The 15,833-nt window shown below is 42.3% G+C and overlaps 2 protein-coding genes across 2 annotated transcripts in view; both read left to right on the forward strand.

Annotated features, from left to right (window-relative positions):
- Positions 1-475: 475 nt before the first annotated feature.
- On the forward strand, positions 476-5,260 carry LOC308092259 (RB1-inducible coiled-coil protein 1-like; the record flags this gene model as incomplete). The annotated part of the gene is made up of 1 exon (XM_080438107.1): positions 476-5,260. The coding sequence occupies one exon, from the start codon at positions 476-478 to the stop codon at positions 5,258-5,260; it is 4,785 nt and encodes a 1,594-aa protein (XP_080294233.1).
- A 4,982-nt stretch (positions 5,261-10,242) lies between these two features.
- Positions 10,243-15,833, forward strand: part of tdrd12 (tudor domain containing 12) — a gene marked incomplete at both ends in the record, with an annotated part of 28,668 nt that continues 23,077 nt past the window's right edge. The window contains 9 exons of the mRNA XM_080438108.1: positions 10,243-10,266; positions 10,681-10,845; positions 11,222-11,358; positions 11,484-11,603; positions 12,405-12,460; positions 13,006-13,091; positions 13,897-14,064; positions 14,997-15,106; positions 15,592-15,628. Coding sequence (XP_080294234.1) covers positions 10,243-10,266; positions 10,681-10,845; positions 11,222-11,358; positions 11,484-11,603; positions 12,405-12,460; positions 13,006-13,091; positions 13,897-14,064; positions 14,997-15,106; positions 15,592-15,628 — 903 coding nt within the window. The remainder of the gene's footprint in view (positions 10,267-10,680; positions 10,846-11,221; positions 11,359-11,483; positions 11,604-12,404; positions 12,461-13,005; positions 13,092-13,896; positions 14,065-14,996; positions 15,107-15,591; positions 15,629-15,833) is intronic.

Below are 15,833 nucleotides of genomic sequence, written 5' to 3' on the forward strand. Positions count from 1 at the left end.
AAAACAATAAGAACCTTAGTTAGCTAGAACAACAGTATTGAGGACATCCCTGATGTCTGCCCAAATGGCCGTTGTTAGGCAATAGTTTATGTTGTGTGTGATGTTAGACCAGGGCTCTGTCATCTTATATTTCACAAATCAAGTCTTTGTGTATGTATGTCTTTGTGTCAGTCCTTCCCTCTTGCCCAAATCTGGAGTTCCACACTGACATCATCAATATGAGATCAGCCTTGCCCAAATATGGACTTCCACTCGGCTCCAGAGTGGCCTCCAAGTACCTCTGATGATGGGTACTGCACTAGTCAAAGGCTATAAAGGTACAAGCACATAAACGAGTTACTGGCTAAATATCTCTCTAATGGACAGAGGCAAAGGTTGTTCCCAACATGAGATGCTTGTAAACAAAGAAAAGGTGGTCTTCGAATCACTAAATGATCACATTGAGGATAAGTAAAGATCCTCTGGAAGATTCAACATGAAGTTGTACGTTTTCCAGGTCAACAATGGTATCATGCTAACATTTGACACAGAACTTGCTATGCAAACTGTGCTGGATCTTAAACATGCCATCCAGGTCAAATATAAAATTGCAAATCAACATCAAGTGCTTGTTGTCAGTGGAGGGGAGTGCATGGCTGTAGAGAGGCGCGTCTGCAGCTACAGTGCTGGCACTGACACAAACCCTATTTTCCTATTTAATAAAGAGATGATCTTGTCTGACCGGGCTCCAACGGTCCCTAAAACCTTCTCCATTGAGAATGAAATGGAGCTTAAAGTGGAAAAGTCTCTAAAGATGCCACCTGTCCTAAAAACTGTTGCTTCACGAACACAACTTGCTGTGGAAATGTTTGAAGTTGCCAAGAAAGTTTGCTCTTTCTGTGAATACTTGGTTCACGATGAACATCTCCAACACCAAGGCTGGGCTGCTATCATGGCTAACCTGGATGACTGCAGCCTGTCTTACGAGAAGCTGCTTTGGGAATTTGATACTGCATACACAAACTATCAGAAGGACTTAGAAGAAATTAAACTCAAACTCACCAAGCTAGGGACAGCAGTCTCAGTCATGGCCAAGATACCTCTGTTAGAATGTCTGACACGACACAGTAACAGAGAGAGTGTTGAAATATCTCTCTCAGCCCCAGATAAGGACTCTGAGGCAGAGGTGCAGAAATCTACTCACTCCGTGTTCTGCGGCGCCAATGCACAGACCACAAACTTACCTACATCTTTTTTGGCACTGGGGGCAACCGCATCGGAACCAACTGAAGACCAGGAAACAAATGAGTTGACAGACAGCGATGGGCTGAGGGCTGCTTTACAGGAGCATGACACCCCTGAATCAGCCAACCCTCCCTCCTTCAAAGTCACACTACTAGATTGGGTCAATGTACAAGACAGGCCCAATGACATGGAATCAGTCGTGAGGAAGTGCTTTGACTCCATCAACAGGCTCGACCCGCAGATCATTCAACCCTTTTTGACACACTGTCGAAATACGATTGCTAAACTAGATAATCAAAATATGAAAGCCATCAAGGGGCTTGAGGACAGGTTGTATGCTCTAGACCAAATGATTGCAAGCTGTAAGAAGTTTGTCAGTGAACAGAAAGAACTTGCTCAGGGATTTATGGCCAATCATAAGCGTGCTGAGAACCTGAAGGATACTTCTGTTCTGCCGGACTTATGTGTGAGTCATGCCAAACAGATTACGATCATGCAGACCAACCACAGGAAGCTGCTAGACATTAAACAGAAGTGCACCACTGCTAAACAAGAACTTGCAAACAACCTTCATTCCCATCTCAAATGGTGCTGCCACGTAATGCTCCAAGCAGACCAGGATGTGCAGAAGCTTCAGGCTCTGTTCAGGCTGTTAACAGAGCTAATGGAGAGAGTGAGGGTGGTGGAGGCCCTCAGCACTGTACCCCAGATGTACTGTCTGGCAGTGGTGGAAGTTGTCAGGAGGAAAATGTTCATACGCCACTACAGAGAGTGGGTCTGTGCTCTTGTGAAGGATGGGAAACAACTATACGAGGCTGAGAAGTACAAAAGGGAAACATTTGGGAAACTCTTCAGTAAGTCTTTCCTCAGAAATTGCCTGTTCAGAGGACTTGATTCATGGCCTCCCGCGTCATTTTGCACTAGCCAGCCTAGACGATTTGACCATGAGCTTCCAGACATTTCGCTTGATGACCTGCAGTACCTGAAGTCTTGTTGTCCCACAGAGGTGCAGTCTTTCCTCATGGTTCCCACACTGTGTGACTTTGAGCCTTTAAATCAACATGTAGAGATGCTTCACCAGCTGGTCCAAGCTGCACAGAGTGTGGATGATATGTCTCAAAGTATCAGCAACCTATCAAGTGAACAAAGGGCATCCTGCAGCCAGAGTGCTCAGAGATCCACCCTGCAGTCCAAAAGCCCACCTGGGTCAACCACCCCTGCCTCCTCCAAAACCCCCTCCCCACTCAGTCTCCAGCAGCCCACCAGCCAGCCCCTACATGTACCTGTCCCTGCATCATTGAAGGACTTTCCCCCAGACAGCATTGATGCACAAACATTTGACTTTGAAACTGTTGGCCACCTGAACCCGATCCTTCAGCAGGGCTCCCTTGATCTGGCAAAGAGCCCTGAATCTGACTTCATGTCTGCCATTAATGAGTTTGTAATTGAAGATAACTTGACCTTTCCCAACACCGTCAGTGGCCCCACGAGTCCCAAAATGATGGCAGAGTCCTTGTACTCCTCAGTCATCAATGCTATTGACAACAAGCGTATCCAGGATAACACAACGCTAGAGATCTCTGAAATGGCTGTGCTGAAACATACCATTGAGAAATACAAATCTGCCGCAGAGGAGTCCCAGACCAACTTGAGGAGCATCAAAGATGACCTCTGCCACTTCCGAGGTCTGGTTCTAATGGAACAACAGGACTTTGGTTTAACCTTCAAGAACATGACTGTACAGGTACGCAGCATTGTGGATGACATCTGTAAAATGCATGAATCGGACATGAGAAAGCAGCAAGAGCTCAAGAAGCAGGTCCATAACATGACAGAGGAGAGGCAAGTCAACCAAAATAAGGTCAAAGATATGCAGCAGGCAATGCTAGAGTTGGAGGGGCTCCTGGAGCACAAGGAGAAGAAGCTCATTCAGCTAGAAAGCGAGAGGGAGCACTGCATCAAAGCAGAGAGACGCCACACAGAGATCATTACAGACCTAGAGCAGAGGATCAGTGAGCAAGATGGAGAGATCAAGACTCTCACCGCCTCAAGAGACTCCCTGACTAGCCAGCTAGAGAACATGCACTTTGAGATTGAACTTGGCCAGCAGAGGATACAGCAAGACTTGGAGTGGGCCAAGCAGTCCCACTTGAAGGATTTGGAGGAAAGAATGAATCAGCAACACAATGCCCAAATGGAGTGCCTGACCAGGGAGAACCAGGAGGCTCTAGAGCGCCTGGCTACGGAGAGCAGGATGAAGTTAAGTGAGGTCGTCCATTGTCATACATCTGTTATGGGAGAGAAGGTTAGACAGATAAAGGACTTGGAGGCTCGTAATTCTGAGCTGGCTGAACAATGCTACAAACTTGAGTTGGAGCTAGCCCTAAATAATAAAGCGACCAAAGAGCTGAGGCTGCTATTTGAGGACACCAAAGTGCAGCAGGCAGAGGCTGTGAAGGCCCAAGTGGAGGCTCAGATTGAAGCCCTCAGCAACAAGGTGGCTGACCTCAATAGACAGCTTCATATTAAAAATGCGGAGCGTGAGCACACCGCTGAGATGCAGCATGAGAAGGACCACTGCATCTCCGAGCTGATGGACTGTCATGAGAAGGAGAGCATCTTGCTGCGCAGCGAGCTGTCATCCCTGCAGCAGCAAGCCCTCCATGTTGAGAAAGAACATGCTGAACAGCAGCATAAACTCCAGCAGGACCTAGACCGGCAAGTGGCTGCTATGTGGAGAGAAAACAAAGAGCAGCAGAGTTTCCAGCAGCGGGAGCAAGACTTAAGGACTGTTATCTGCAATCTCCAGGCAGAGAATGACCTTCTTTCTGAAAGATTAGAGCAGGACAGACGGGTGGCACGGAGACGTTTAGAGAAGGAAGAGGGCTCGGAGGTTGCGTCATCAGATGCCATTAAAGACTTAAAGCAAAAAAAGGAAGAGATGGAAAAGAGACTGTTTGACAGAATTAGACAACTTGAAAATGAGCTTCATGGGGGACAGTCTTCAAAAGGGGATGAGGAAAGCTCATCCCTGCAGATCGAGACCAGGGTAGAGTCCAGTGCTCCTCTCTCTCTGGACTCTGCCCTTCAGGAGAGGCTGCAGCAAGAGAGGAGAGCCTCCATGCAGACCCAGATGGAACTCTGGGTCTGCATGAAGAATGACGAGATGCAAAACCTCAAGACGTCACTCATTGCTGAGCAGCAGATGAACTTCAACACTGTTTTAACCCAAGAGAAGCTGAAGAAAGAACAGATTATCAATGAGCTCACAGAGAAGTTACGGCAGGTTATCCAGAAACAGGAGAAGGACAAAGCCCTTATCGAGACTCTCTCAGAGGACAGAGCCAGTGTCATGCAGGAGAAGAAGCATCTGGAGGAGGAGCTGAACCGTCTGCACAGCACTGCAATGGCCAGAGTTTCTGGCTTCACTGGCTTCGGGGAGGGTGCCAGGGCAGCAGCCAGGGCTGTGCCTGTCACTGGATCTTGTTCCTTGGAGCCCCCACCTGACCCAGACAGATTGGCCTCTGTGGCAGCCATCAGAGAAGATGAACATGTGGACTCTGCAGTGGAGACTGGCATGGTGACAATGCACAATAGCATTTTGATTATATCAGAGGAGAAACAGCGGATACTCTTCCTAGAGAGGACTTTACACATGAAGGAAGAAGAGAATAAGCGCTTCAGTCAAAGGCTCAAAAACATGTCCTCCGTGTCATCACAGCCTTCAGAGAAAATTGACATCAGAGATTTCCAGGTGGGCGATTTAGTTCTCATCATTCTAGATGAAAGGCATGACAACTATGTGCTGTTCACTGTCGGACCCACCCTCTGCTTCCTCCACTCAGACTCTCTCACTGCACTGGACCTCAAACCTGCACCAGGAAGTACAAGACGGCCATGGGTTCTTGGGAAAGTGATGGAGACGGAATATTGCCAGGCACAAAAGGCTCAAAACAGGTTCAAAGTTCCATTGGGAACTAAGTTCTACAGAGTGAAAGCTGCTCCGTGGAACAGAAAAGTAATAATAGCCCAGTAATGAGCTGCTATATTTATATTGCCTAGAGGTTTTGAAAAATAATCTTGAGATTTCAAAGAACCTGAACATTGAAATAATGTTCAACACTGGTGAACCTTGACCAGGCATCAGCCAATAGGTATGTGTGTGGTGGTTGACCCCACTTGGCAGGCATTACAGTCCACTCCACTCCAATGTTAAGTCCAAAGAACAACACACCAGAAATTTGTGAGCTTGTAGATCAGCTATTCACAATTTTGGCCACTTATAGTATTTGACAATTTGGCTAATGTTTGGCCAGTTTTTATAGTACAGTTTGTTGACTACTTTTGATGCAGTAATAGTATTTTTTTCATTTCATTTCTCTTATCTTTCTTTTTTTTTTTAGGTTTTAAAATTGTCTTATAAGTCCTTAAATTGTCATTTTACTGTCATCTGGGGACCCAACTGGGGGTCCCGAGTCGACCCACAGGTTGAGAACCACTGTAGTACTAGGGAACGATGCAAATAAGGAATGCATGTCCCCTTTTATGCAATACCCGTTATACCCATTGTCAGAGTACCCATTGTAACCATCTGTCTGTCTGTTTCCCTTTTATGCCCATATATGGATATCTCTAAGATCTGTCTGTCCTTTTCCTTTTTATGCAGGTATTATGGAGATCCTGATGTTATCAGTATAAGGCCATATATGGGCATGCACATATATGGGCATATCGATATCGGGGTATATTGGGGTGGATCCGCGGTTCTGGAAAGTCCTTGTGCAGTGGTAAACGTCTGTGGAGAATGTGTGGAGAATGTGTGAAGAGTGCAAACTGACTAGTGGACTGACTGAGTAATCAAATGGCAGGAGTAGGGAATTCGACAGGTGTGGTGAATTCGACAGGTGTGGGGATTAATTAGCAAAATCAAGTTTAGGCTGGGGTTGGACAACCGACTCGACACCGGGCGGCGGGCACTACAGTACACACCCTCGGGTCGTCTGCGAAGCGTGTGCCGAATCTGAAGTCGGTCGGTCGAACGGTTCTCGAGATGTGTGGACTGCAGACGTAGATACGTACAGAGATTATGTGCATATTGTAAGATTAGCTGCAGTTGTATTGCTAACTTGTAGCCTGGCATGTTTTACCATCCTGTAGTTTTTTTTTATGAACTGGAAAACAAACTACAAAACCAGTGTATGAGTGTCATGCCCCTTTAATCCTTAATTTAATACCAAGTGGGGTCCTTGAAGGTTTACCACGGGGTCCCAGCAAGTTAATACAGTATATCATCACAATCAGTTTAACCACTTTATATCCTACCTATTTTATGAAGCACATTGTGAGCTTGTAGATCTGATATTGTTTGAAGAAAAAAAAATCTATTTTATTTTGGGGGTCCCTGGCACATCTTTTCAGATAGGGTACATACATGGTCAAATAAATACATATCAATTTGGACAGTGCACTTCAGTGTTGGAAAAGTTACTCAAAACCAGTAATATATTACTTACTACACATTACTTGTTTAAAAAGTAATATCTTTACTTTACATATTACTCCCTGCCAAAAGTGACTAGTTACTTATTACTTTACTTTACTTTTTTTCCCTCGCCCCCAGTAATTTCCCTCGCCCCCAGTAATTGCATCCTTTCTCCCCAAAAGTCAACATTAGCAGTTTTTTTTTCCTCTTTTCTGCAGCCTACATTGTAAAATCCTCATTGTTGATTTAACTCTGAAAAGTGTTCTGTACACATGACATGATGGGTCCATTTGGTTCCAACACTCATTAGAATTAAATTAACACTAAGACTTTTACTGTGTATGAATTCATAACTTACAGACTAAATGAAAACCATTTGACTATGAATTGAATACTTTACTGAGTCCAGTTTCAGTGCCCACTGCCCAATTCTCCTGTGTCCACTTTGAAAAGGTGTCCATACTGGAGCCTACTTCTCAAAAGTGTTCCCTGTATTAGTGACAAACCAGCTGAAGGTAGGCCATTAAATGTAGATGTGTTTGATTCAATGAATGCCAGTGTCTCTGCCAGCATGGATAGCTCCACATGTATACTCAATACTGTACTTAAGTACAATTTTTATTTGTACTTTACTGGAGTATTTCCAATTTTCAATACTTTTACTTCTACTCCACTACATCTCAAATAGAGGCAAATATTGTACTTTTACTCCGCAAAAAATATTTGGAAACTTTAGTTACTAGTTACTTTGTAGATTTAAATTACAAAGTGGAAAAAGCTGGGAAGAATGAGGCAACAGTACCAACTATCCTCATTTTCTTCAAGTTTGTTCGTTGGAAAAAGTTCTGACAAACGGTTATCAATTTTAATTGAGACAAATTAATTAGTTGATGTTAAACATACATTAACCAGATCAGCCCTGTATATACTTTGGCTATTTGAAAATAGCAGAAAATAGCAGCTCGTGACACGTTGTGAGCTTGTAGATCTGCTATGTTCAAATGATTTGTATACATTTAACTTGTGAAATTACTTTTGGTACTTTTAAGTATATATTGATGCCCATACTTTTACTCAAGTAATGTTTTAATAGCGGACTTACTTGTAACAGAGCTACATTGCAGTATTGATACTTTTACTTAAGTAAAGGATATGAGTACTTTTTTCCACCACTGACGCTGGCACACAGAAGCACCTAAATGAGACACACCCCAATTTAATACTTATGCTCATCAGCTGGGCTCTCACGTCACCAGATAAAATGGTCCTACGTGATGAGGTCGGTAAAACATTCGTTGCTTGTACCTGTATGAATCAGTGACAAATAAACCATCTGCAAGGTGGTCAATTATTGTAACAGTTTGTAAAGGTACATAAGAGTAAACCTGCTTTTGTTCGGCTCCTCGATCGGACATTGCATCGGTGTTAAAACATCGAATTTACAATTTACAATTTAGGCATTTAGCAGAAACTTTGATCCCAGTGGATACATCCAAGTGGCAGCAGCAGCAGTAGTTGGTGTCTAGGCCAAGGAGTGCAAGGGAGAGAACCATAAAGAAATGTAAGTATTAAACATAATGTTAGGCCTCTGGAAACGCATTTCAGAGTGAGAGGTTCTTAATGGAGTTAAGCAGCCTTCAGGGTCCAACACGTTTGATTGTAGATCTGACCGTTGGGCTGTTTTGTAGCAAGTAAAACCCCCCTGGCAAATAGAACTACAAAGTCACCCCGGGCAGGTGAATTAATTATTTAAAAAGTTGTTAAACATATACAAGCCCAGAACGTGTCGCGATGTGGGCTTATGTGTCCTGCTATCCTTTTAAATAACACATTTGAATAGGACGTTTAAATGGTTAGCCATGAAATAACCTCGCCGTCCTCGCGTCACCATGCAGGGTCTCTCTGAGGGCACAAAATGTCCCGTGTGGCAGCAGGCTGCACCAAATTTGATACACCTTTTAGTTTTATATCAAGCAAATCAAACGTTTTAGACTTTCAAATGAAGCTGCTGGACGACGGTGATGAAAGGCCAGTGCCATTAGAACCAATGGGGGAGGGGTTGATTGTTCTGTCTAATAAAGCGTTCTCAAAGTGGGGTCCGGGGACCCCCAGGGGTCCTTGAGGGAGTTCCAGGGGGTCCCCAGCTAAATGATAGATTAGGCACCAAATGTTATTCCATTTGTACACTCTCAGAGTTAAATTGACATAGATTTTACAATACAAATTGCGGTCCAAGTGATAGAAATGCCAGTAAATGGGGGTCCTAATGGATGTCAAACTGGGGGTCCTTGAAATTAAAATGGTTGAGAATCACTGCTAGAGCCGTAAAAAATCTTCTCTTATGGGGGTCCCTGGCATATCTTTTGAAATGGGGGTCCCCGGGCTAATTGTCAATTTGGGGGTCCTTGACATGAAAAAGTTTGAGAACCACTGTAATAAAGTATTCAATCAACTTGGAACAATTGAACCCCCAGCAACTACATGCATTCCACTACAGATGGCGCTGTCCACCCTTTTTCGCCGCTCGCTCTCTCACAGACTGAGCAGCCTACCTACGCACCTGTAGTAATAAGTATAAGTAGCTCCACTCTTCATTCTAGCCGTTGGGTTTATGCCTGGGGGCAAAAAATAACTAGCAAGCATTGGCAAATATACAGATTATTAATTGTAACTTGCATTATACTGCTGGCGACTAGCGAGCGACATCTTCGTCAGTTCATCATCACACACAGGTACTGCTGAAAGCCCCCGTTTCTATTTCCTACTCGTTGTTCTGATCCGGTCTATAGCCCGCCCACTGCGTCGGAAAATGTGCCCAGTCACATTACATGCATGTACCGTTTCCGTATCCGGTCTGGACCCAGACCGAATCAACAACCTACCTGGACCCCAATTTTAGACCCACTGGTGTAGCAGTGTTTCCAGTGAGCCAACATGCACAACAATATCAGCACCCTGACTCTGTTTTACCAAAGTGGAACAAAGCCTTCATTAGTATCATTGGCAACACCTGTGAATTTCTTCACAATATGGCTGCTGTGCATGAGCACCCAATAAACCATAACGAACCAATCACAGTCCGAGCGGCCGTCTCTCCGGGCTATGGGATCTAAACTTCCGGGTTATGGGATGATACAAAAAAAAAAGAAACTCGTAGCAGAGACAACCAGCTGATGCAGGAGAAAAGGTTTTATAACTCAGTGGAAAAGGCTGGGAAGAACGAGGCAACACGTACCAACTATCCTCATTTTCTTCAAGTTTGTTTGTTGGAAAAAGGTCTGACAAACGGATATCAATTTTAATTGAGACAGAATTGATTTGTGGTTGACATGATACTTACATCAAGTTGGAACTGGAAGTGCACATGGCTGTGTTACGTTAGGCGGGTGATTTGGTTTTCCATGTGAATGGAAGCAATGCGTTGTAGTGTTGATGAAAGTTGAAAGTTATCAGAGTTATACTCATTTTGTTTGTTCTATTGCAGTGTTGCTGTTTCCCAGGCTTTTGAATGTCATCAGCTTGACTGCCAGGCCATAATGCTGGAAATACAGATTTTGAAGGTAAAAAAAATATGTATTTGGATAAAAACTGTCTGCATATTTTCACAACCATTCCACATTGTGTGTGTGTCAGTGTGTGTGTCTGACACTCATTGGAACTGTTTTTATGTATTTTAATGTCTATACATGCAATGTAGATGTTGCTTTCCAAAATACCCTTGGTGTTATAGGACACTGCAGCATTCGATTTGGAGCTGCAATGAACCAGATTTAGTTCCTAACTGAATTCTGCAAATCACAGTTCTAAAAGACAACATAGCTACTGCCAAAAAAGACTACTAAAATGGATGTTATGACTTTAATCACTGATCTGTGATTACAATACTATTACTTGTATGTGACTGATTGCCTAATTGTTGCTGGGCCAGTAGGTTCAAATTGAACTGAAATGATGATATTTGTCCTCATCTATAGGTTGAGAATCCCTCCTGCCTCTGGGGTAGAATTGTCAAGGGTCTGACAGAAGTGGACACTTCTGCGAGATATGGCGACTTACAAGTGAAAATGAATCTCCTGTATCATAACATCAACCAAGACGTGCAGAGGACGTTAAAACTAACGTCTGTAGAGGAAGGGCAGGTAAAAGGATGTCATTCTGAGTAACTTTATTTAACTTTAATTTAAGCAACATTTATGAATCATGTGGTTGGAACTGCCATATTACGATTATAGCTTATTTTTTTATTCACACTTGAATAATCTCAAGGTTCAACAATGTCACTGCCTTCAGTGTTGCTATCAGCTGTATTATGTGACAATTAACTCCCATGAACCCTTTAACCTGGGAACCATGAAATTGTAATCCAAGCTGACCCATACCAGTATAAACACAGCCTTAGTGTGTTGAATCACCAGCTCAAGAGCTTAATAATGAAATAATGATGAATAAATTAAAATAAATGTGTAGTGTAGCTTTAAACGGGGCCAGATATCACCAGCCTCTATTCATCCTCAGGTCTGCGTGGTGTACTGGTCGTCCGAGAGGAACTGGTGCAGGGCCGTGGTGGAGTCCATCAACCTGAACACTGACCAAAAGCATGCCATGTGCTACCTGGTAGACCATGGAACATACATCAGTGTCAAGTGTGATGAGTAAGTAACCACATTTCCCTGCCGTATATACATTTTTAGATGTGTCATTTTGACATCTTTGCGAAGGTTTGCAGTGCATGGCCCTTGTGTGCAAAGAATAATTCCGTCCCATTCCATTTCATCAGGATTCGCACTCCTGTGGAGAAAGTCCTGCAGCTGCCCTTCTGGGTAAAGAAGTTCCACCTTTCTGGACTTCATCCCACAACAATGCAGGTGTCCTTGGATGGACTGAAAGCTGAACTCATGTAAGGCTTGGCAATTGTTCCAATAACTCCCACAATGTCAGATTAAATTCAGTTATAGTACGAAGGCACACTGGTGCTCATAAAAGCAAGGACACTTGCTTTTCTTTAAACAGAACACTGTTTAATTATGGCTCATTTAAATTGGCGGCGGGTCTATAAGGATGGCAATGACGGTCAGGCAGTCCGTCCGTCCACCACTTGGATCACAACGAAATATGTCTTCATGCTCCGCAGTTTCATTGGCAGAGTGAAACATGTGCAGCTTTAGTACACTGTTCATAAATCCGATATCACTTAATTTCCGAATGGTCAGAGTAGATGGATACTGGTTAACTAACGTTGACATTTTCTTTCATTTATTTTTCATTCAAATGAATGTTAATTAATCCTATATGTAAACATGATTATGACCCGTAGATTACACACAGAGATGACATTCAGTTAATGTTCAGATGTTTCTTTCATGACATTGTGTAAATTACCAGTGCGCCATAGTGCCGATCGCACTTAAAGGCAATGCAAAGTGATCGTTTGATTAGATTGAATCCACCTGCAACACACCCACTGATTTATATTCAGCCTTATTCAACCCACCTTGGCACTTTGGTGCAGGAGAATAACTTCAGTCCCCATGCCCTTACCTGTCACACCGTTGACTGTGCTTTCCCCAAAATTAGGGCCCTAAGTCTTCTTCATCATGCTTGTGCAGTTCTGCATGTTCAAGCATTGTCTTGCAAAGCAGAATGGAAATGAATTCTATTTATTCGGCCATTGTTAACCAGCATGTTTATTTCTGTCCAGACCATCCACCCAGTGGGACATGTCAGCAACACGCTATCTTCACAACCTCTTACACGGTTTGCCTTTTCTTCCTTATTGATGCAGTACATAAACGATAGATGTTGTAATACTCTGTTGCATACATCACACACTCACAAAACACAACTAGCAAAGATAGCTGTAAGATCCAGCTGTAAGATCAACACATTCCATTGATAATAATAATAGCTTGAATTTATATAGTGCCTTTCATGAACCCAAGGACACTTGATATCAAAAACAATGAATAGCCAACTAACAACCTAATACAAAAAATATATATATATATTTGCCATGAGCCTGAGAGAAAAGGTGTCTTTTCAAGGCAGCCTAAATTAGGTTGATGGATATATCTTGATTGAATACTTTATTTACAGTTTGCAAATTGTACTGTTTACAATGAATGTTAAAAGGATAACGCAAAAATTGCAGAAAGGTGCTCTTTTATATCTACCCAAGAGAAAGCAATACGGCTTGATATTGGTATCACATCTACTGGTACAAGAATGTATTTGACATTAAATGTATTTTTGTCTTTTTCTTGTGCTTGTGCTCATACTTGTGTCTGTTAATTATTCTGAAGCTTCTACCCAGACTGAGGCAGTGTTGCATGAAACACAAGCTGATTCTACTGCCATTGAGCTCTACTTGACCATCAAGGATGTCAAAGTAAAGTATTGCACACATTTAGGGCTGCACCTATCGATTATTTGCTATCGATAACTTTTTTGATTAATGGAATAATGCTGAAGCACAGACCTTCTTAATGTGTGTGTGTGTGTATATGTATATATATATATATAAAATATACTGTATTATATATTTTTTAATATCAACAAATCAATTAATCTCTTATACTTTGGCACACAAAGGTGAAAGTGGCTGATCTACAAGAATCTTTTGACATTTTAGGAATGTTGTTGCCTATCCCAAAATAGGGATCCAGTATTCATAGATTATTTTATTAAATGATCGATTTTTTTATTCGTTTTTATAATCAATTAAACAATACAGATGTTTGTCTTTTCATTTATTCTAGCCATCTTATCAGGAAGTAATGTGTGTGTATCATCTTATCTTATGTAGCTCTGTCTGTCTGTGCCCAAAATCGATTCTGCCCGGTTCTCCTCAGTGGCTGGGAGCAATTGATTTGCATTTGCACACAGCCATTGACCATTACCATGTGCACGGAACACCGAAACCCGTTTTTCGCTTTCCCCAAATGTCAGCTGTTAGCGTTTTTGTGTTCGCTGGCTCCCAGGTTGCCAAATAATTTGCGTCAAACAAGCGTGTTGCCACATCTGTGAAACAAGCGGACCATGACGCGCGTGCGGTGAAAACTATTAGTACTTTACTGCAGTTGAGAACCACTGATCTCTGGGATTCCCCTCCATAGTAATACTAAAAACCTTTACCAATTGTGATGTGTGTGTGCATTTCAAAAGCAATTCACTTCCTTTCTTCCTCCTTCCAGATCTATGTGAATGATGAGCTCGTTGCCAAGAAGTTTGCCTATTACTCCAGGGATATGGTCAACGGCAACACCAGCAACCAGGACTACAAGTCGCCCGCCTTTCTGACCCATGACATCTACTGCGATACCAAAACGTTCCTCTCCAACAACCGCTGCCCCGTCAGACCCGTCAGACCATCCTCACCCATCACTCCACTTAGACATGGTGCATATCATGAAACTCTACTCGACGATTAATTGTCTCAAATATTTTTTTGTTTTAATCCATTCAATCCAGGAACGCATCTGTGTCATTTTAGATTTGAGCTATAACCATTATTTTATACTTTGGCTTATCAAAAATAGCAGATCTACAAGCTCATAGCGCGGCACCGAGGCACTGAGCGGCACTGAGCTTGTAGATCTGCTATTTTAGAAAAAGCTTGAACATTTGTGCAAATCTTTCAATATGTATTTTTTTTTTTTAAGCGAACATTTGTAACTCAAATCTCCGCTTCTTGAGGTCCCTGGAGCAAAATATTTTACAAATGTTCGCTTTAAAATATATACATTAAAAGATGATTAAAAAAATTAGCAGATCTACAAGCTCCGAGCTTGTATACCTGCTATTTTTGAATAGCCAAAATAATCTAAAATGAAACGGACGGATACGTTCCCGGATTGAATGGGTTAATTGTGTTTGTGGCATTGAATGTTGGAACATTTCTGTTTGGCTTTGAGGCTTCTTAAAACAAAAGTTGCACAGAACAACTGAAATATACAATGAAAAATGTATGGCTTTTTGAGAATAGTTGAAATAGCTGATCTAATTTGAACTTGTTTGAAAATGTACAATTCTGTAGTAATTGTGACAGGCCTACTCATGGTAGCCCATCTAGAGTTAAATGAGACTGGATGGCATGATTTGGTAGTTAAAGTTTGGGAATACAAGTTTAATCTTTATTTATCCTTTAGCAAATGGAAAGATGACAGTTCCCAGCTCAGGACCTTGGGAGTCGATGAATTCCATATTGCGAGAGGTGAGGTATATCGCTGATTTCATAGCATTCTAAGAACTTCTGCAGTTGTCAATATCTCAAAGTGCGGTTATGTTTTTTCAGAAGAGCCCAGAGAAAAACACGAAGTCCTCCGGGAGGCCCGTGGATCCAAGGAAAGTATTGGCTAGCACATCTCCGAAGAATGCAGCCAACAATGCTGCTGGCATTGAGAGGTGACATTTACTACTCTTTACTTGTCTAATATACCAGTGGTTCTCAGCCTGTGATCCGGTTCCCCACATGATTTTAATACCTCAAAAGAAAAAGACCGTTACTGCATCAAAAGTAATCAACAATCTATACTCTATCTATAAAAACTGAAACATTGGTCAAATAATATAATGGAGGTAGACATTGTGAAAATAGCCGATCTACAAGTTGTGAGCCTATTTTCTACGATATTTATCTGTGGAACCGAGTCAAACTAAATCTAATGCCTCAACTCCTTATCAGGGTGGGGTACCCCACCGAGACAGTATATTCATACCCCACCCAGTTTATTATTTTGGGGGGTCACGGCCTGAAAAGGTTGAGAACCAGTGCTATACAATACTTGTTTTTCTTCATGATCTACACTGGGCAATAATGTTTGTGTCACGTGTGTACTATATGTTCCAAGGCTTGGTGTTTATCATTTGTTTCACTTGGTGTTTATCAGTGATGGTTCAGAGGCTGCCGAAACTGATGCATCCCTGGTAGCTGCTCTGACCAATAACCTGAATATATTTAGGTACAGTAAATCTGATCTTGATTTCACGTTTTTACCTCTTATATGCATTCTTCATGCTGGAAACAAAACCATGAATTTTGTCTTCTACACAGATTGTTCAGGTTTCTGACCGGATCAGGTCGGCAGCAGGCAGTTACCAATGTAAGTTTGTGTAGAATTATTTCTGTATA

This window comes from Gymnoscopelus braueri (assembly GCF_963280865.1).
Source record: "Gymnoscopelus braueri genome assembly, chromosome: 9".
NCBI classification, from domain to species: Eukaryota; Metazoa; Chordata; class Actinopteri; order Myctophiformes; family Myctophidae; genus Gymnoscopelus; species Gymnoscopelus braueri.